The 20,560-nt window shown below is 55.7% G+C and overlaps 1 protein-coding gene across 1 annotated transcript; it reads left to right on the forward strand.

The window, feature by feature from the left end:
• The first annotated feature begins 504 nt into the window (after positions 1 to 504).
• On the forward strand, positions 505 to 20,358 carry USP22 (ubiquitin specific peptidase 22). Its single transcript, XM_074341925.1, has 13 exons — positions 505 to 833; positions 5,985 to 6,117; positions 8,060 to 8,173; positions 8,622 to 8,723; positions 9,046 to 9,215; positions 10,495 to 10,642; positions 12,445 to 12,550; positions 13,513 to 13,671; positions 15,442 to 15,568; positions 16,262 to 16,353; positions 17,068 to 17,130; positions 17,348 to 17,497; positions 17,875 to 20,358. The coding sequence occupies exons 1-13, from the start codon at positions 696 to 698 to the stop codon at positions 17,915 to 17,917; spliced, it is 1,545 nt and encodes a 514-aa protein (XP_074198026.1). The 5' UTR covers positions 505 to 695; the 3' UTR covers positions 17,918 to 20,358.
• Positions 20,359 to 20,560: the final 202 nt, after the last annotated feature.

The raw sequence follows: 20,560 nt of genomic DNA on the forward strand, positions 1-20,560 counted from the left end.
CTGCGCGGAGATCATCTACGTTTCTGTGTCTCTTCGCTTGTGGCGACTCCGGGGCCCCGCTGTCTCTTGACTCCCCGGAGATGCTCGCACCTGTCGTCTCGGACCTTCCGCACCTGCAGCGCCAGGTGACAGGCCTTCTGGGGACTCGAACCCCGAACCGAACGTGCGGCCCGCGCGAGTCCGAAATGGCGACGGTCGACCAAAGCGGGCCAGGCGTGCTAGCGCCTGGTTCCCTGCTTTCCACCGAGAAGCCCAGACTAGCGGCACGCAGGGCGCCTGGCTGGACTCTGCAGAACGGCCCTGCCCCGCCCCTGCGGCATCCCCGGCCGGCGCAAACCGGCCCGGCCCCGCCCCCGCGGCCCCCACATCACGCGGCCGGCGACGACCAATGGCGTGGGCTAAGGGGCGGGGCCTCGCTGGCCCCACCCCTCACCCGCCCGAGCCTGCGGGGGAGGGGAGCAGTGGGCGGGCCGGCGGCGGGCAGCGCAGGCGCGGTGCGCGCCCGGCGGCGATGACGTAGCCCCGCAGCGGCCTCGGCGACCCGCGAGCGCAGCCCGGGCGGCGCCCGCCACTCCCGTCGCGCGGCTCCGCTTTGTCCTCGGCTCGTCCCTCGGCCGGGCCGCCCGCAGCCTCGCGCCGCGCTGGCGTCGTCCTCGTCCCCGCCGGCGCCCCGGCCCGAGCCGGACGGCGAGGCCATGGAGTCGGAGCTGGTGGTGACGCCCCCGGGCTGCGTGCACCTGGGCAGCTTCAAGGTGGACAACTGGAAGCAGAACCTGCGCGCCATCTACCAGTGCTTCGTGTGGAGCGGCTCGGCGGAGGCCCGCAAGCGTAAGGTGCGCCCACCCCGCTGCGGCTAGGCCCGGCTCCCGGGGGGTGGGGCTCGCGCCCTCCCCTCCCCCACTCTCCTCGGCCCAGTCCCGGGCGGGGGCGGGGGCCGTCTCGGTCTCTTCAGGGGTTGCCGGGTAGGAGGGGGAGGGTCTCCGACGCCGCAGCGCGGGGCGTGTCCAAGGGGTCCTCCCGCCGGGTGGGGGTGGGGGTGCCGAGAGCGGGAGGACCGAGCGGGGAGGGAGACAGCCTGTGCTGCACGCGCCTTGCGGAGCTCCCTAGTCCTGGCCGCTGCCCTGCGGTGGGGGAGGTCGCTGGGCCGGGGAGGGCCGTCCGCGGGGTCACCAGGATGCGGGTACAGCCGCCGCGCTGGGCGTACCCCGGGCCCAGGGTCCACAGAGACGCGCGCCCCCCATTCAGCCGCGGGGCGCACCCCGGGCCCAGGGTCCGTAGAGACATTCCAGGACGTGCCCCCCCCCCCGGTGTGCACCTGCGCAGGTGCGGAGCGCAGCGGCACCTAGAAACAAGGCGGTCTTGCTGCTGAGAGTCCCGTCGTTCGGCACGATGATGATTTGCGGTGTCACCTGTAGCTGCGCAGGAGCAGGTTTAAAGGAGAGATGGGTCTGAAGGCCAATGGGCCTTGGGTGCCCCTTGCGACACACCAGTCGCTCCCTGAGACACTGAGAGAATGATATTCAGTGTCCTGTTTTTCGGATGTACGCCCCATATAAGCGAGTAGGTTTATTAGTGATTTGGAAATAAGAAAATGACTGTATTTACTTACCTGAATTAATTTTGCTTTTACAGAGTAACGCGATTTTGCAGTTTGCAGTCTGAGGTCGGGAGCGCTGTTAAGCAGTGTCCATCTTAAGTAGCATTTTTTTAATGGGAAAACTAACATCCACTGAGATTGTAGAGAACGTTAAGCACCAGTTTTTTCTTTGTTTAATCGGTCACAGTGTTGGGAAGTGTTACCTCTTAGGATGAACTAACGCCGGAGATGAAACATTTCTAGGAGGATGGGTGTGAGGTTTCTGCTAACGGAATTATGTGCCCTTAAAAATCACCTGGTTGAAACCGTTTTTCCAAGGATGATTGCGTTACCTCTCCACATTGTTAGTTTATTGGTCAGGATTTATGTGACCCATTTCCATCCCCCACCCGCCCCGTAATTTTTGAAGGCGCTGAAGGAGGCAGGTTCAACCGATCATTAACTTTGCCTAATTTCGTAGTGAAGAAATCACATTTGGGCGGTTCTGTGTGGCTTGGATTAATCTTTTTCTATCAGTTGCTTAGTTTGAGCGCTATTGAACTGCACCTCTGTTACTTGCTGGTAGGAAGTTGAACTACAGACAGACAGGAGAGGGTGGAATACTTCCAGAATTCAGGTCCGACCGCAGCGCAGTGCCTTGTCGAATCCCAGCAGTGAACCCTCACGTCCTCCATCCGGTATTCTCTCTGAATATTGGGGGGGGGGTGTCCTGTGCATTTCTAGCACTGGAATGGCCCAGCCAAGGAGGAGTTGGTTTGAGAAAGAGTTTAACTCGCTGGTGAAGAGTGATGAACGTTTGGCAGTTCGCTGGGACTCAGCTGATGGTACCTTTGGTATAAATACTTGAACCCAAGTTAAACTTCTCTGAGGTCCCAGTCTCTGCTACAACGTAGCCATGGGAGTTAAAACTCTCTTTCCTCCAAGTAGAGGAGGGTTATGAATTTTAAACTAAACTTTGATTCTTTTGGTAGGCAGAATGAGAAGAGGTGGTCACTTTTGCTAACTTTCTGTATTGAACGTACCTTCCTGTGCGTGTCTGGCACGTGTCTTACCACCTGAGGACTTGAGCGTTTGGAAACTGGCAGTAAAGACGTACAAATTTTTACTTGATTGTTATGACTTGGTGTAGTGTGTGTTATATTTTGAACAGGCATTTTGGGGAACAGGTAATTTTTTAAAAATAATTGTTTCTCTCTTTTGAACCGTTTCTGTGGCTCTGAAATTTTCCAGGAGCTCGTCCTCAAAGCCCCCCTTTTGTAACCATAGTAAATATATTTACCAAAGTACTTCACCACAAGTGAAGAAACATTGGCACTTCTGGACCATTACTGATCCTGATTTGATTTTGGCAGTAATCCGGAGGCTGGCAGACAGCCTTTGAAGTCTTCTTGGCACAAAATTTGGGAACTGAAGCAACCGTTTAGGTAGAAGATCTCAGGGAGGTTTTTGTTTGAGAAAAGGTGCTGGAGGGAAGAAACTCTGGGAAGTGGTAGGTGCTCAGGTCCAGAAGTCACGCCTTCCTTGCTGTGGTGTGTTTTCTGTCTCCGAGTTTGTGGTCTGAACACCACTATTTCAAGAATTTTGGACTGGGCACCCTTTGGGAGGAAGTGGGACTATGCCAACTCTTTTTAGAGTTAACTAACTTTTGGGGGCGGTAAACAAAGTTTATTCTAGGAAGAGCAACTCATTGAGAGAAAACTTTTAAAATTTACATATATGTACTGTTCATTGTTTCTAAGAACAATTGAGAGCTTTAGCTTTTTTAATTTGCAAAGTTATCGAAGGAATAAAGCCAACCACAAAATAGGAATCAACAGAATGCAGCAGTCCAGTCATAAATGACAGTTGAATGTGCTTACATATATTCAAGAAATCAATCATTTAAGTCATAAATAATAAGTAGTTCATTTTTGTCTTTTTTTTTGGATTCCACATATAAGCGATATGTGGCCTTTTTCTTTCTCTTTTTGGCTTGAGTCAGCTAACTCTTTGCCCTGGATTTCTGTCTTGGGGAACTGAAACCATTATTGTCAAAGGTTATTTAAATACTAGATGTCAAATAGCAATGTACTAAATTCTTGCCTAAAAATGTAGAGTATTTGTAGGTGTCCAATAGTAGTTACTATACCTGAGGTAATTGTAGGCTAAACACATGTAAAGGAATGTGTAGACAATTCTAGATGCTCAGATGTTGGAATGTTTTACTGAGAAAGATTAAAATTCATGAGTCTGTATTTTTAAAAAGTAATTACAGAAATGGCTGTATGAATGTGTTCTCGGTGTTTAAAGATAAAACACTTCAAAGGTGCATAGAATATGAAAGGTCAGTGAGTCTCCCTGACCTTGGATGACCGCGATGCAGACTGTGCTGCCCGAGTCTCCCTGGTTTTCAAACAACGGCAAATACACGTGTGCCTGTGAAGCAGAGTTACGTGGTTTTTGTTTTTAATCATGCTGTGTATACTCCTTCCTTTCTTTGTTGCCTGTGCGTTTAGATGTCATTCTCTTTAGCTACACAATTAATAGTCTATCGAATGGAGATGGCATTGTGTATTTTCCTTTTTTTCCCCTCTGGCTTTCAGTTTGGAAGATTTACTAAGGATTTGTAAAACTTAAGCCTGGTAATCAGTTCAAAGAAGGAGTAATCCTCGTTGCTGGGGATTGAACCCAGGACTTCGTGCACGCTAAGTATGGGCTCTTCCCGCTGAGCCACATCCTCCCCCTCTCCCAGGCAAGACCTTTTTAACTGCCTATGTTTTGGTTTGCTGACGGATTGAAATGTGATTTGTTCACTCGACACAAACCTGAGATGTATTTACAAAGTGCAGTTTTATGTATGGGAAACAAAGGAGAGAAATAAAAAACTAAATGTAAAACATGAAGCTTGAATGCCCTCATTTCCATTCTGTATCTTTACAAAGCGACACTGTGACTTGTCAGCCTGTGGACCCTTGTCTAAGAAGTGGGAGGCTTCTGTGGTCAGTATTTTAGAAGCGTGGTTCAGGCCTTTGGTTGTGGGGGAGGATGGTCTGTTACTGTTTATCCTGAGTGAGTGTTACTGCTTGTGTATTAGGAGGAGACTGACGGCAGGGCTCTGTGCCGGGTGCCCCTTTTATCAGTGCTGCTTCAGTGCTGGAGTCAGATTGTATTCCGAGACACAAATGACTCTCATGTTGAGCTTTTTGGTAGAAACCATCTTTGGAGAGTAGCAGTCCTGCTGTCACTGGCTTAGGCAGAATCCATGGAGTGACAGGACACACTGGTAGACGGAGAGCCTGGCAGCACCAGTGGCAGGTTGGTCGTCTGACTGCCCGGAGTGCTGCTGAGAGCTCTGGATCTAGCGTCTAGATTCACCCATCATTCCTTGTGGGGATGTGCAGTTAGGTTACGATGGTGTTGGCCAGAGTTGTCTGTTGTAAAGGAAACCTTTTCCCTTTTAATTACAAAACTAATCTCACGGGTGACACTTTGAAACAGTAAACATTCAGTGCTTCAGTTTACATGCGTGCATGGGTACGCACACACACATTTACTGAGGTGGAGTGCACGTAACAGACATTAACCGCTTAAAATTGTCCAGTGTGTGCACAGTTGTCTACTCACCCTGACCTCTGCTGAGCCTTTTTTTAATTTTAAAAAATTTATTGCTATTTTTTAAATTTGGGGGAGGTAGTTAGGTTTTTTTTTTGTTTGTTTTTTGTTTTTAAATGGTGGGACTGGGGATTGAACCCAGGACCTGGTGCGTGTGTAGCACGTGCTCCCCCCTCGAGTTTCAGATCACTGTCATCTGCTCCAGTCTCTCTATGAGCCCTGGTGACCTCTGGTCTCTGCTCTGCCTGGACGCCTCACGCAAATGGAGTCATGCTGTGTGTGACCTTGCGTCTGACTTCTCTCACTTGGTGTGTGTTCAGGGGCCATCCCTGCTGTAGCCTGGATCAGTTCCTTGTTCTTTTTCACGGTTGAGTAATTAATACTCCATTGTGTGGATACACCATGTTTTGTGTGTTTATCTGTTAATAGAGATTTGGACTGTTTCTGCCTTTAATTGTTGTGAACCACCCAATATTTTTTTATCCCATGGTTTTCACATCCTTTTGGTGCAGACTGAGCCAGTTATTAATAACTGTGATGATTCTAAAATGAAGGTTTTATGTTGTCTTTTCTCCTGCACAAGATGGAATCCTCCTATGAAGAAAGCTATGTTTTCCGTGAACCTAGTTCTGAGCTTAGTGACCTAAGTACCTTTTCGGGCGGTTGAAAGGGTTAAGAAAATGGTCTCTTAGGGAGGAAATCCATGCTCCCCACCCAACCCCGGCGGTGCTGTCGGGACCCCAGTCACAGTCTTTCCTAGAACTCCTGATTTCTGACTGTCTTCTCTGAATTGCAGGCGAAGTCGTGCGTCTGTCACGTGTGTGGCGTCCACCTGAACAGGCTGCACTCCTGCCTGCACTGTGTCTTCTTTGGCTGTTTCACGAAGAAGCACATCCATGAGCACGCCAAGGCGAAGAGACACAACCTGGGTAAGGCCCCAGGTGCCTCTGGGCCTCAGGGTCTCCGCACCACCTCCTCCTTTGAGTTTGACGTCCCCTCTTCCAGAGCCCACTTTTATGAAGCAGTATGTCCTACAGGACTCCTGGCAGACGAGGGAAGCAGCTCGCTGGGTCTCTGCCCCCCCCCCCCCGCCTTAGGGTTTTAGGCTGGTGCTGGTGCCACCTGTGACCGTGAGGGTAACTGTGTGTGCAGAGTGCTTTCTTTTTAACAGAAGATGAGACACTCGTCCTTCCCTCTGAGAAGCTTGGTTATGGATTAGATGAGGCAGAGACTCGCAGAGAAAGGTGTTCAGTGCAGCGCTGAGCCCTTGGCGTGGGCTGTGGTTGGGTGTCCCTGGCTGAGTTGACTGCTTCCTGCCACGGGTTTCACTGTGCTTGGGGTTTGTGGGAAGGCCAGTGACACAGCGTCAAGGTAAAGGTGGATTTCATACCATCACGCCTTCGGACGGCTGTGCCCTCTGGACGTTACGTGGAGCTGTTTTGCTCTTGGCCTTATTTTGTGACTGGTCACTGGTGGGTCGCTCCTTGAGAGCAGTGTTTTCTGTTAATGGTGGTGAGGGCCTTAGGCGTCCAGAGGAAAACCACTTTCAAGAGGTCCAGCCGCAGAACCTTTTCTGGAGCGTGTGTCATGGGACCCGGCCCTCACAGTGGTGGGGGTGGGATCGTGCTCCACTCCGCCCTCTCCCGAGGGCGTGACAGCTTTAGCACTGGGGGCTCAGGTGGTGGTAGGGAGGCACCCTGCCTGCGCCGGCCGGCTGAGGGCTGGGCTCCCCGAGTGAGCTGGCGTGCGTGGGGGCCCCACTTGGTGGTCTGAGTATCGGAAGCCGCTTCTCTGGGAGAACGTGGCGTGTGGTCTTCCTGGGCTGGTGGCCCTGCTGTTGGCAGATGGTGTCTCTGCCTTCCTGAAGTTTCTCTCACCCTCACTGCAAGCCGTTTGGCCAGGTCTCTCCTTGGTCCCTGTGCCTCCTGCAGTGGGTCTGTGAACACCCGTGACATGACTTACACAGTTGGTGGGGTGTTCCTTTTTTGGGAGGGCAGGAAGCCGGGTGGGGTTCTTAACCTGTGTTCTGAGTTTTGGTAGCTCTGTGTTAGAGGGCTTTAAAGATGCACCACAGTGTCACTGGTCTGTGTCTTGGTAAATTAAGACGTGAAGTGCGATAAAGGCTGTGATTTACTAAGATGTCACTGTCCACTGGGAGGCTTGTGGGACGTAGTTGTGTGTATTTGGTTGGTTGTCGCACAGACAGACCGTGAGGCGGCAGTGCTGGTCCTGTATTCATCACCCCGGGGAGTGGAGTGCAGGGTGGAGGTGCACGGCCCGGGGTTTGGGGGGCGCCGTCCCACCCGTCGCTCTAGGTCTGGGGTGCCTCCTCCAGGCCGCTCTGCCTTGCAGACGCCTTGTGCTGCTTGGAGACTCTGAGCCGCAGCAGTTCTGTCTCAGCTGTTGAACGGCAGTAGCTCCTTTCTCAGGCGTCATTGCTGTTTCATCCAGGATGAGGCTGAGAAAGTGCAGGACCTGCTTGGGGGTGCAGAGCGGCTCTGGGTCCCCTCATGCCCTGTCCTTAAAGCTTGGGTGCTGGGAGTGCTCATGCCCTGGAAGTGCTCCTGCAGGGTTGCCTTGTCCCGGAGACTGGGCGGAGGTCCTGGCACCAGGGCATCTGGTGCTTCATAAAATGCGGACCTGGCGCCTCCTTCTCTTTCAGATTCCTCAACCCTTGGCAGGAGCTTCCAGAGAGAACACACACACCCATCTGCTCAGGATTTCCTGTCCGATGTGGGAGGGAGCCCTTTTATAACAATAGGATTCTGTATTAGAGAAAGGGTGCAGACACAGAAATGTTTAAAACGCTTGCGTGTTGTATTTGTGACCTTTGGGTTTTTATTAAGGCTGTCCCCCCCCCCCCCCCCGCAGCCATAGAGCTGGTGTATGGAGGCATCTACTGCTTTCTCTGTCAGGACTACATCTACGACAAGGACATAGAAATCATCGCTAAAGAGGAGCAGCGGAAAGCTTGGAAAATGCAAGGTTTGGTTCTCTGAGATCTGTGCGCCCGACTCGTCTCAGTCCTGCAGTCCACACCCCCGTCCCCTCTGTCGGGACAGACTTGCTGGGCAAGGGGCTGGCACCAGGGAGGGACAGCGGAGGGGCGTGGGAGAGTGGCTGGGTCTGGTTTGGGGGCCGCGCTGGCAGTGCTGGTCCCTCTCTCCTTGGGGACCAGAGGCTGAGGAAGCAGGCGTCTCTGTGTTTGTGGTGGGTCTCTGGCAGAGTGCCGCTCTCCTCGCGGGGAGCACGGCTCACTCAAGGCACCGGCTCTGACAGACACTCCTTTGGGTGGCTGCTGAGCTCGCTGCCCTGTACTGGAGTTTCTGGAAGGGCCCAAGTCGCACGTCTCCCTCTCTGAGCTGCAGCCTGGTGAGGTCTGCGTCCCGCCACCCTGACTCATAGACGCAGACACCACCTCCCTTCTGCTTAGGTGTTGGGGAGAAGTTTTCCACCTGGGAGCCGACAAAGCGGGAGCTGGAGCTGCTGAAACACAACCCCAAGCGGCGGAAGATCACCTCCAACTGCACCATCGGTGGGCTGTGGGTGGGACGCGGGCGTGGGGGGGGGGCAGTCGAGGCTGTGGGCAGGAATCTGCAGGGGAGAGATGCAGATGAGAAGGTTCTCCGGGTTTTCTAGGACTTGAAATGCATTCAGAAACTTTGAAGGAGGTTGCTTGTCAGGCCCAGTTGTCAGTACCTACGGGCACTTCCTCCTGCGGTGATGCTGAATTGGGGTGGGGGGACGGCCCTCAGGACACCTCGTACAGAAGCAGCATGAAAGTCAGAGCCACGCTTCAGTTCCTCGTGCTTCTGAGGGGGTGGGAGAGTCACCCGCGCTCCCGTCCGCCCACCCAGGTCTCCGCGGGCTCATCAACCTGGGGAACACGTGCTTCATGAACTGCATCGTGCAGGCGCTCACGCACACTCCACTGCTACGGGACTTCTTCCTGTCAGACCGGCACCGCTGCGAGATGCAGAGCCCCGGCTCCTGCCTGGTCTGCGAGATGTCGTCTCTCTTCCAGGAGGTGAGCCTGTGCACCTGCTCCTGCCGGGGCGCTTCCAAAACTCTCCTTCCCTTAAACCGGTAAGACAGGGCTGACTGGAATGGAGGAGGGCAGGTGTTGACGAGCTTACCTATTGAGGAGACAGTTGACGAACGCGTTTCTTGTGGAACACGTGGTCTTCCCAAAGGGATTGTTGAGGGGAGTCGTGGCATCGTTTTTAGAGGCTTGCCACTGACTTGGAAGACAGGAGAGTCCTTGGAAAGGGGTGTGAGCGGTGGACACTGGCAGTTTCCTCCCTGTTGTCTTTCGTCCTGGTTCACAGGAGGGTGGGCATCAGGCACCTGCCGCTTTCCCACTCAGGGCTGCCTGCCCTGTCTCCCCACCAGCACCGGGGGCAGGACGGAACCCCAGCCTGGAGGCTCACGTGTGACCTCGGGCGCCCCGGCTGCAGAGCGGGACCGGCACCTCCCCTTGTCCTGAGGACCTGGCTGTTGTTCAGACGTCCAGCCCAGGGGCCCAGCCCTGCCTGGCTTTGTCAGAACCTTGGATAGCACCCCCCGTTCCCTGCTGCACAAGAAAGAGCAGGGAGCCCTTATGGCCGAGCCTGTCTGGCCGCAGAGCTGGAGTTAATTATTGTCTGGGCCTTTTCAGGAAAAGTTTGCCCACCTCTTTCGGGCCTGACCAGTCCTAGAGGTCCTACCGCGGCTCCTGGGATCACAGGCATGGACGGGCTGAGTGGTGCTGCGGGGAATGGGCTGGTGGGTGTGCCCTGCAGGCACGGGGCTCGCTCAGCACCATTGGGCGGTGAGCTTGTCTCTGCCCTGCCGGCTTTCAAGCTCAGGTTTGTTGAGGTGCGGTTCACAGACAGCAGTCACCTTTTAGTGTGTGGGGTCTCTTTTCACAGGTGTTTGTCACAGTCCATCCTTTTGGTTTATGTCAGAAAACACCTGGTGGGATTGGAGAAAGGGAGGTGCAGACCCAGAAAGTTCAAATAAAAACAATTTGGACAGTGGGTGGGTAGAGCTCGGGGGTAAGTGCATGCTTAGCGTGCACGAAGTCCTGAGGTTCTAGGTTCAATCCCCGGTACATCCTTTAAATAAGTAAGTAATAAACCTAATTGCCTCCCCCTACAACAAAAGTTAAAAAAAAAAAGTTTGCACAAAAAGGGGAATAAATGGGTCGTTTTTGTCAAAGTAGCCACAGGAAACTCCGAGCGGCTGTTGGATACTCTCGCATGGGCCCTGTGCTCAGAGGGCAGCCTTCACCCCTGCTGAGGCCATGGTTTCTCCTCTCTGAGCAGTTTTACTCCGGGCACCGGGCCCCCCACATCCCATACAAGCTGCTGCACCTGGTGTGGACTCACGCCCGCCACCTGGCGGGGTACGAGCAGCAGGACGCGCACGAGTTCCTCATCGCGGCCCTGGACGTCCTGCACCGGCACTGCAAAGGTTGGGGGGCCGGGGTGAGGGACTGCAAAGGTTCAGGGAGGGGGGCTGGTGCTAGGAGCGCGGAACCTGTCATGTCTGATCTGTGTCCCCAGTGTGGAGGAGGAGGAGGCCGTGGGGGTGTGTCCTCCGCCCTCGCTCGTTTGGGGTTGGGGAGCTGGTGGGGGAGCCGCGTGTCTGCCCGGTGGCAGGAGCTACTCTGCCCAGAGCTTCCCGATGGGCTCGAATCCTAGCTTTACCTCCAAGTTGGCTCCCTTCTCCAGGGGAGTCTCCAAAGGTCTTAAGTGGCCAGAGGAGCTGGGGACACAAGTGAAGCTGCGCCCTCGCTGGCACCGCCCTGACCCCAAGTCGCGTCCAGTTTGGGTCCCTCCTAGGCCTTTCATTTAAAGTCTCTTGGGGTTTCACAGGGATCGGCTCCTGTGATGCAGCCCCACAGCCTGGCCCCCGAGGGCTGCGGCCTCGCCGGGGTCCTCAGATTGGGGGAGGGGCAGCGGGCTGGAGCGGGGAGAATGGGGGTGGGCTCCTGCCCTCCCCCGGGCCTCCCTGTTTGAGGGCCTGGGCTGAAGCGTGTGGACACAGGGTGAATCTAACTGACTGGGGGGCTGGGGTGTTTGGTGAGTCTGTAGTGAGGGGTCCATCTCAGAGACGGCCCAGTTGGTGGTGGTGTCTCCTTGCGGTCACCTGTTGTGGCTTTGGTTCTAGCTGTTGTTGTTGCGTATTTTGTGGGGGGTGGAGGGGGAACTTAGATTTTCTTCTCCCTAAAACACACACATGATCCTTTTAATGCTACGTAAGATTTGGTTTCCTGGGGTAAATTGTAGCACAGAGGAAAGATCCACTGTGCCAAAGCAGAGTCCTGCTGGCGTCAGTCTCCTCTGAGCGTCCTCTGTTTGGAAGTGCACTGCTGTCACAGTGGTCACGTGGCAAAAACAGTGGGGCCGTTGTGATCTTCTCAGGGGCGATTCCCTTTGAAATGTTTGAGAAGATGTGTATGGCTCTCCTCACAGTGCAGCATCCTCACGGGGCAGCCCGGCCCCCTGGCTCAGGGTCACGTGTCCTCAGATGGCGAGCTTTGCCTTTTCTTGGCATTGTCTTGTGTGTGTTTTCCCAGATCTTAACATCTCGTCCCATGAGTTTGAAATCCTTCTGGGAAGCGTTTACTCTTCAGTCTCCAGGGAACTGCTGTCAGGAGATCCAGGGGCTACCCTGTGTTCCTCTGTCGGAATTTAACTTTTTGTTATTTAATAAACACGCAGATGGACACACACACTCACTCCCTGTTGTTCAGCTGACTTAAAGTCACACAGAATGTGTATACGATGTACATTAGTGAGTTTCATGTTCCACCAAGGGAGTTTCACAGTCTTCGACTTACCCATAAATTATATAAATAAAATGTGCTGAACTGTGGAGGAGGAGTGGGTCTCACCTGGGCACAGCGGCTAGGGAACAGCTTTTGGGGTCCTGGAGGCAGGAGCTGGTGCGAGAGAGGGCAAGGGTCCTGCAAGGACGCCTCATGGTCATGGATACCTTACGTCTGGTGCAGGAGAGCAGGGCTACCTGGGGCGTCTGACCCACCGTGTGTCCAGCCCCTTCCACAGCGGGAGACTACCCAGTTACTCTGTGCGTGAAAAAGGAATTGGTAACCGCCCCCAGTTACCGGGCATGAGACACATTTTGGTGTCAGGTGGACGGTAGGGAGGCCGAGGAAACGGGTAGAAGTCCGTCCGGTGGAAGCTGGGCCCCTCACCTGCCCTGGGGGCTGCCCCGTCGGTGGCCCATGTGACGTGCTGCGGTCCCCCCAGGTGATGACAGTGGGAAGAAGGCTGACAACCCCAACCACTGCAGCTGCATCATAGACCAGATCTTCACGGGCGGGCTGCAGTCGGACGTCACCTGCCAGGTGTGCCAGTAAGTGCGCCTCCTGCTGGCCCACATCTGAGGCACTCTCTGAGGGTCAGGCCTCGCGGTGCCAGGGCCCTACCTCTCACGCAGCAGCTGGAGGAGAAACACGTGTCCTTCTGGCAGCCTTGCCGTCAGATCCCCAGGAGGAAGCAGCTCTGAGAAGAGGCCCAAGGGGTTCGCGGGTGACCCACAGGTCAGGGCGTCCTTGCATCCCTTGGGCTCCCTGTACCGAGAGCCGAGCACAGCCCCCTTCAGAGGGACAGGACCACTTGACAAGCCGTCAGTCAGTTCACAGACCCTTTACGTTTCCTCTGAGCTGTGCCCCTAGTGCACTGGGCTCAGACTTTTGCTCTGGGAGGCGAGGGTGCACGTTGGTGAGGCTAAGGGAGCTCTCCGCTTCCCCCTCCGTGCTGCTCGTCTCAGTCTGTAAAAACCCTGGTCGTGATCCCCTGAAGTTCAGAACCTGGATCCACCAGGCCCTGCGGTCTTGGGGAGGGGTCGGTGTGGCCCATGTGGCACATGTCCAGTGGAGCAGCACACAGCAGGGCCATCGCTCTGGGTGGGGCCTGGGGTCTGTTTCGAATCACCTCCCTGTCGGCCCTTTTCCACCCAACTGTCAGCAAGAGGGCATCTCCCTTGACTGATCAGCTACTTCGAGTGCGTTTCCCAACCTGCGGGGCTCCTTTTTGCAAAGTTTAAAATGAATCTCTAGGAGGGGCCATCTCATGCCGCCCTTGGGCCAGTGCTGCTGCTCCTGGTGTCACTGTCCTTGGAGGTCCAATGTCCCCCAGGCCTAGTGTCCACGGCCCTCAGAGGCTCACCTACATCCCTTGATTCAGAACCTCTGGATTTGGGGCCTGAGAATCTATATTTTCCCGAAATTCCTGAGATGACTGAGGTGGCCCCAGAGCCCGGGCGTTGGGGTGGGGGCCACTGGTGCTCACCTGTCCTCCTCTCCCACCCCCCAGCGGCGTCTCCACCACCATCGACCCCTTCTGGGACATCAGCCTGGACCTGCCTGGCTCCTCCACCCCTTTCTGGCCACTGAGCCCTGGGAGCGAGGGCAGCGTGGTGAACGGGGAGAGCCACGTGACGGGGACCACGACCCTCACGGACTGCCTGCGGAGGTAGGAGCCGCCCGCGCTCGGTGGGAGAGGAAGGTCCCTCTGCAGCAGCAGCGTGGTCTCTGTGATTCAGGGGCTGGCCAGTTACAGGGATGCAGCCAGGACTGGGTCCACCACGTTCCAGGAGTGGTCAGCATTGGCCTTGGGATTCTGGAATGGGGGTGTCTTCCCAGCCCGACAGGCCACGTTGGTCCTCGCCTGGCTGAGGGGGGAGCACAGCCAAGGTCCTGTGAGCCCTGAGCCAGCGGGTGAGGAGGCACAGCTGTTTGGGTTGGACATTTGGATTTTGGCGTCTGTCCAGTCTCCCTGTCACCGGGGGCTCTGTTCTCCCCTCCAGGGGTGTCCAGTCAGCGTCCAAAGTGCTCTAGTGGTTGCCTTTTTTTTTTTTTTTTTTTTTTTAATACAGTTTGTCCCAGTCACGGCCCCAACTGGGTCCGCATATAGGGCTTGGTCTCCCAGCCCCTCAGGTCCAGTGGTCTGTCTTGCTTTGCCATTTCTGTAGTGAAAAGACCAGTTGTTTGTACATATAATCTCCCACCTGGATTTGGTGGTGGCGTCTGTGGACTGATTCTGGCAGGGGCATGAGCCCCCAGGGACTGGGCTCCATCCTCCCTCCTCCGAGATCCCGCCAACTGCCCGGCCCCTCTTCCTGGTGCTGAGGTCAGGAGGGTCGCTTTGGTCTGGGCACCAGTTTGCCCTACGTTATCTGACAATTTCCGTAGGATAAACAAGGATTTCCAGACCTGGTTGTGAAAAGGTTGAATTTTTTGTTTGTCTTCAGCTTTAAACTTTTAAGATTCGATATAAAATACATTCAAACGCCTGTTTTGTGGGTTTGTATCTTTGGTAGCTTCCTCCTTTGCCAGAAATGCTTGCTGACTACTTGGCATCTCCTTTTCCTGCTTTCTTCAGTAGAAAATCACCATTTCCCCAAACATCTCATTTTTTTAGCTCTTAATTTTGAGATAACTGCAGTTTGGCATGCAGTTGGAGGATGTAATCCAGAGACACCCTGTGTGCTCTCTACCCAGGTTCCCCCGGTGGGAACCTCTTGTCAGATTATAGCACAACATCACAGTCGGGGCATTGACATGGTGCGGTCAGGGTGCGGGGCATCTCCTTCACTGCAGGGTCCCTCACAGCCACCCCCCGCCCTCCCACCACTGCTGCCTCCTTCACCTCTGGCCGGCACACACGTGTTCTCCATTTCTACAAAGTCCACATGTCAAGAGTGTGACGTCAGCGGGATCATACAACACGTTACCTTTCAGGATTGGCTCTTCTCACTCGTCATCATCCTCTGGAGAGTCACCCAGGTTGCATGCATCACGCGTTGGTTCCTTTTCATTGCTTACTAGTGTTCCACGGTGGACCCGGTGTAGCCACTCAGCCGCTGAAGGGTGTCTGCGCTGCTTCCGGGTTTTTCGGCCTTTGCAGATGAAGCTGCAGTAACCATTCATGACAGCGTCTGTGTGGATGGAAGCGTTCACTTCTCAGGGACAGACTTGATTGCTGGGTCATGGTAGAAAGTCATTACAATTTCATCAGACTTTACGTTTAAGTTTTTTTTAAGATAAACACTTTTTGAAGTGACAGGAGAGAAGATGAAAAAAGTAGCAGTTCTTTTTGATTGAAAAATGATAAACATCCCAAATGGTACGGGTGTCTTTAGGAGAAAAATGAACCGATTGAAAGTGACGCAAATAACTCTTTTCTGTTTTCCTCTCATTTCTCCTTTCTTTTTTCCTAAAATTTTTCTTCAACACGTTGCAGGTTTACCAGGCCGGAGCACTTAGGAAGCAGCGCCAAGATCAAGTGCAGCGGCTGCCACAGTTACCAGGAGTCCACCAAGCAGCTCACCATGAAGAAGCTGCCCATCGTGGCCTGCTTCCACCTCAAGGTGAGGCTGCGGCGGCCCTGGTGAGGGCTGTGCTGCCTCGGTGGGGGCCGGGGCTCTGGTCCGTGATTGTTTCAGGATGAAATAGTGTGTGTTACCAAGGGAGCGGGGGCTAGCCTTTTACTCCTCTCAGCCCCCAGATTTTTCCATACTCTCCCTAAGCTTCCTGTTTTCTTTTCTTACAAGCACACAAGGCCTTTAGCATTAAGGTCTGGTCGGGGGTGGGCAGGCCTTTCCCGCAAAGGGTCAGGAGTGGGTGTCAGTCGAGTGCACGTGTTTGTGAAAGAAGATTGCACAGCAGAGATCGTGTGTTTGCTGTTCTTGGATATTTTTGATCTGATTTTGTATACAAATCATACAGTCTCCTTTGCTTATTCTCTTATTCCATGGCCCTTTAAAACCGTAAAACAAAATCCAGAGCCCCACCCTGCCTCCCTGGTGGGTCCAGGCCCTGGCCCTGACCCAGAGGTGTCTTGTCTGGTGAGAGGCCACAGACCACAGTGTGCTGGTCTCCCTCCCCCGTGTGCTGTGTGGGGTTTACACCTGGGTTTGTGCTTGGAGCAGCCCCTGGGTGACGTGGGGGTCCGTGCCGTCTGTGGGGCTCGGGCTCCGGGTGTGGCCGCAGGAGGCTCGGAGAAGAAACGGAAGGCCCGGTTTGGGTGCAGCCCTTTCCCTCCCTCTCCCCGGCTTCTGTAGCGCTTCGAGCACTCGGCCAAACTCCGGCGGAAGATCACCACCTACGTGTCGTTCCCCCTGGAGCTGGACATGACCCCCTTCATGGCCTCCAGGTTTGCCCCTGTGTCCGCGGTCGGGCAGGGGTGGCACTGGGTACCTGCCTGTCCTGATCTCAGCCCAGGTCGCCCCGTGTGAGGGGTGGCGTTCCTCAGACAGGCTGCTCTGGGGCCGGGTTTCCTCTGCTGACTTGCAGGCCTGGACTTGCGGGCGGGGGTGCGGGGCAGTGCTGTAGCCATTGGCACCAAGGCTGGACTGCAGGTCGACACAGTGGTTTTGCAGTTGTGGATTCCACCTGCCTTGTTCTCGAGTCTGTGTCTTAGGCCACTTACAGTTTACACTCCTGAAACACCAGGATACATGCTTAGCAGATGTCCTTTCCCGGGATTTGTAGCAAATACCACAGGCTGGGTGGCTTGAAGCCACAGAATTCTATTTGCCCACCTTCAGGCCAGAGCCCTGAAGTCCAAGTGTCGACGGGGCCTTGGCAGGGTCCGAGGAGGGTGGCCACGGGTCTGGGCTGGCCCTGCCTCCGAGCCTCGAAACTGGTGTGGTCCTGTTGGGTCGGGCCGCCACCCTGGCTCCAGGTCCCCAACCATCACTCAAGGGTGAGCTCTGCCTGAGATGGCAGCTGTTGGGAGAAGCAGAAAGCGTCTGTAAAACTCACGTGGCACAGAGCCTGGCGCCCCCCGCCCCCACCCCGACCCCTTGCTGCTGTGCGTGGTCGTGTCAGTGTTGAGGTGGTGCAGAGTTTGCCGTGTCTGTTACAGCAAAGAGAGCCGGATGAATGGACAGCACCAGCCGCCTACAGACGGTTTCAGTAACGACAACAAGTGAGTGAGGCTGCAGGGGTCTGAGTGCTGGGGTAGGGGGTGTCCTGCAGGGGTCTGAGTGCTGGGGTGGGGGGTGTCCCGCAGGGGTCTGAGTGTGGGGGGCGCAGGGGTGTGTCCTGGTGTCTGAGTGCGGGGGGCTGCCATCGGGGCAGCTTCTGGCTGCGGGACAGTGGTCTCCGGTGGTGCTGAAAGTGGTGACAGCCGTTCTCCGACTCAGGTACTCCTTGTTTGCGGTGGTCAACCACCAGGGGACCCTGGAGAGCGGCCACTACACCAGCTTCATCCGTCAGCACAAGGACCAGTGGTTCAAGTGTGACGACGCCATCATCACCAAGGCTGGCATCGCCGACGTGCTGGACAGCGAGGGGTGCGTCTGCAGCCGGAGGCGCTGCTTACCTGGGCCGGAACCCACCAGGCTCGATGCTGGGGGGGCCTGGAGGGGAGACCCCTTCATTTCCACAGAGTCCCTGGTGGAGAGACTGTCAGTGGGGTTCTTGGCTCCAGCATAGCTGCCTGAGCGGCTGGGAGGCCCCCACGTGGAGTGCGGGTCTGAGGGGACAACCTTGTGGCCATGAGGAGGCCGGGGCGGAGGTGGATTTGGTTGGAACCGTTGCAGGCATCCTTCCGAGAGTAACCCCACATGAGGGAGGGGCAGTGGGGGCCCTGCAGGCAGGTGCCCTGCGTCCTCAGGCCGTGGGGTGGTGCTGCGGTCAGGGTGGTTACGAGCAGCTGTCTCCCCTGCAGATACTTGCTGTTCTACCACAAGCAGTTCCTGGAGTACGAGTAGCGGGCGGCGCTTTGGCAAGGCCCGCAGAACAACCCCGACCTCCCCAGCCTCCGGATACCGCCACCCACCAGGAGCACCCCGAGAGTGCCGGCTCCCCTGCAGCCTGGGCCCCGAGGAGCGGGTGCCCAGGGTCGAGGTGTTCAGACGGTTGGGTGGCGGCGTGTGGGGGTGGGGGTTTGGGGGGATGCGCCACTGGTGTCTCCTGTGCTCCCCACGGACCCCCTGGGTGCCGGGGCTCAGTTCTACTGCACCGGCCTGTTTCACATTGTGGGTCAGAAAGCCGGGGAGTGGAGGGGATGGGGGGCTTGGCGGGCATTTCCCCAAGTTTCGTGTGACATTCACGCAGCACAGACTCGGCCTCCGTCCTGCCGGCAGAGGGAGGCGCCCCCCCCCCCCCCCGGGCCTGTGGAGCTGGAGACACTCATGGGTTTCCAAGCACGTCCGCTCTGCTGATTACTGAGACCCCCCTGCATGCCGGGCATCACCGTCTCTCCCCAGCCCCGGTTTTCTAGAAATAGGCATTTTCTTACACTTCTTGCTCTCTCTTTCCACAATGGTGATTTTCATAAATGTGATAGTGATGTGAACGAATTACCAAGCTCACGCTGACGTTTAGATCGGTTCCCTTTATTCTGGGGCGTGAATCTTGCTTTCTAATCGGTGCTGTTTTTGTTGCCTCCCCCCATCCCCGGAAGCACCAAGTCCTGGCGCAGGCTGGCGGGCGCAGCGGAGGAGAAGCAGGCTGCCGTCCCGATGGTCTCTGTCACGTTAACCTCCTGCGTAAATGAAGCGTTTCCTTCCTTGTGTTTCCTCCTGCCTCCCGTCCCGCGAGCTCTCCTGGCCATGGCTTGGAGGCTGGTGTGAGGGGCTGAAGTGGGCAGCCACCTCAAGCTGGGCCTCTGCCTGCATTCAGTGTCCGCGGCCGCAGGACTGGGGCTGAGCTGTGGGAAGGGCTGATGCAGGAGGTGGGACAGTGTCCCTGTTCCTCGTCTGGTATCTTGCATGCATTTGTCTGTTTAGACCCAAAGTTAGCTTGTCCGTTTCTGAGACGTCACAGCTCCGGGATGTGGGGGCGCAGTTTGGGGCCCCGCCCACGTCCCTTCCTGGACAAGAGTGGTGTTGGCAGACTATTTCCACGAAGGTCCAAGCCCTGCTGCCTTTGCTCGGGTGACATGTGAGTGAGCATAGCTGGGTGCCAGGAAGACTCCCTCTACAGACAGCGAAATTTGAATTTCATACACACTTTTCACATGTCACAGAATTTTAATTCTTTTCACTACCTAAAAACGTGTCAAGTGTCCTCAGCTGACAGGTTGTGCAGAAGCTGGCCCATCAGCTGTTTGGTCAGGGCGCTGAGCCGCTCCGGGCAGTGTGGGAAGAGCTGGAATCTGCTCCGCAGAGAGGTCGTGCCTGGGGGGATCCCCAGGACACGGCTGGGCTCTGGCCCAGTTGTGTTTCTGTGTTTGAGGCACACAAGTCTCAGGCATGTTGTGGAACAGCAGGAAGCACCCGCGGGTGGATGTGTGTTCTCGGGCCTGCGTGGCCCACTGGCGCGTGGCTGAGCCGTCGGGCCTCTGATGACAGCGCGTCCCACGGGGCCTCGGCCGAGGTTACCGCGAAGCTCTGAGCCGTGAGGTTTCTGCTGCAGCCCATGGGCTCCTTGCTTCCCGGGTGCCCTCCTTGCAGGTCGGGAGGGGGCAGACACGTAGGTCCCAGGGGTTCTGGCAGGTCCCTGTGGTCTGGTCAGCCCTGCACCCCTTCCTCGCTTGTGTTCGGGGCTCAGCTGCTCCAAGAGCGTGAGGATGGGGTGGACAGGCTGTTCATCTTACTAGACGCTATTTTCACCTTTTGTATCCAGATTAATCCCCTTCTTCCCTCCGGCGTTGATGTTCTAAGCACTTACCTCTGCTGAGCGCCCCGCCCCCTGTGATGGAGAACTCCTGGGGGCTCCCGCAGCCAGTGGCCCCCCCCGTGCTGACATCCTGCTGTGGTTTCACCTCGTTAGGAACAGATCGTGTGACGGGTTTAGGAATTTATTTCCTTTCAGCTCACATCTGGCTACTCAACGCAGGGAATGTTCCCTGACTACCACCATGTAGGCGCAATTCAGGTGTCGTGAGTGGGGGTGTGACCAGTAAAAAGCTGGGACGGGGATGCGGGGCCAGGGCCGCCGGGGTTCCCGCCGTGTGTGTCATGGAGCGGTGGTTGCGCTGGGTCCGTGTGCTTCCCTTGTTCGAAGTTGCCGTTCCTTTGATAACTCACGTGACTGTTTGATTTACTATGACTTTGAAAACAATGATCGTAAGAACAAGGTTCCAGTGACTGTGCTGTGGGTTTTCTTGCCGAGATGTTCACTTCTCTGTTTACCTGTTGACTTTTCTCCCCCCTTAACGGCTTGTAGTCTTTCCTTGTCATAATAAAACTGCGTTTTATTCTGAAAATTGGCCGGTTCTCCCTTACTAGCGCCTGCGGCCAAGGAGAGGGGTCGGGGACAGGAGGCCGGGGAGTACCAAGGACCTCTAAGCACAGGAATCCTCATCTGAGTTCGTTGACAGGTCCCGGGACGTGTAGAATGTGTGTGTACAGGGTCCCCACATGATGAGAAAACAGGTGCAGAGAAGGGTGCAGAGAGGGAATTGCAGC

Source organism: Camelus bactrianus, chromosome 16, assembly GCF_048773025.1.
Source record: "Camelus bactrianus isolate YW-2024 breed Bactrian camel chromosome 16, ASM4877302v1, whole genome shotgun sequence".
Lineage (NCBI taxonomy): Eukaryota > Metazoa > Chordata > Mammalia > Artiodactyla > Camelidae > Camelus > Camelus bactrianus.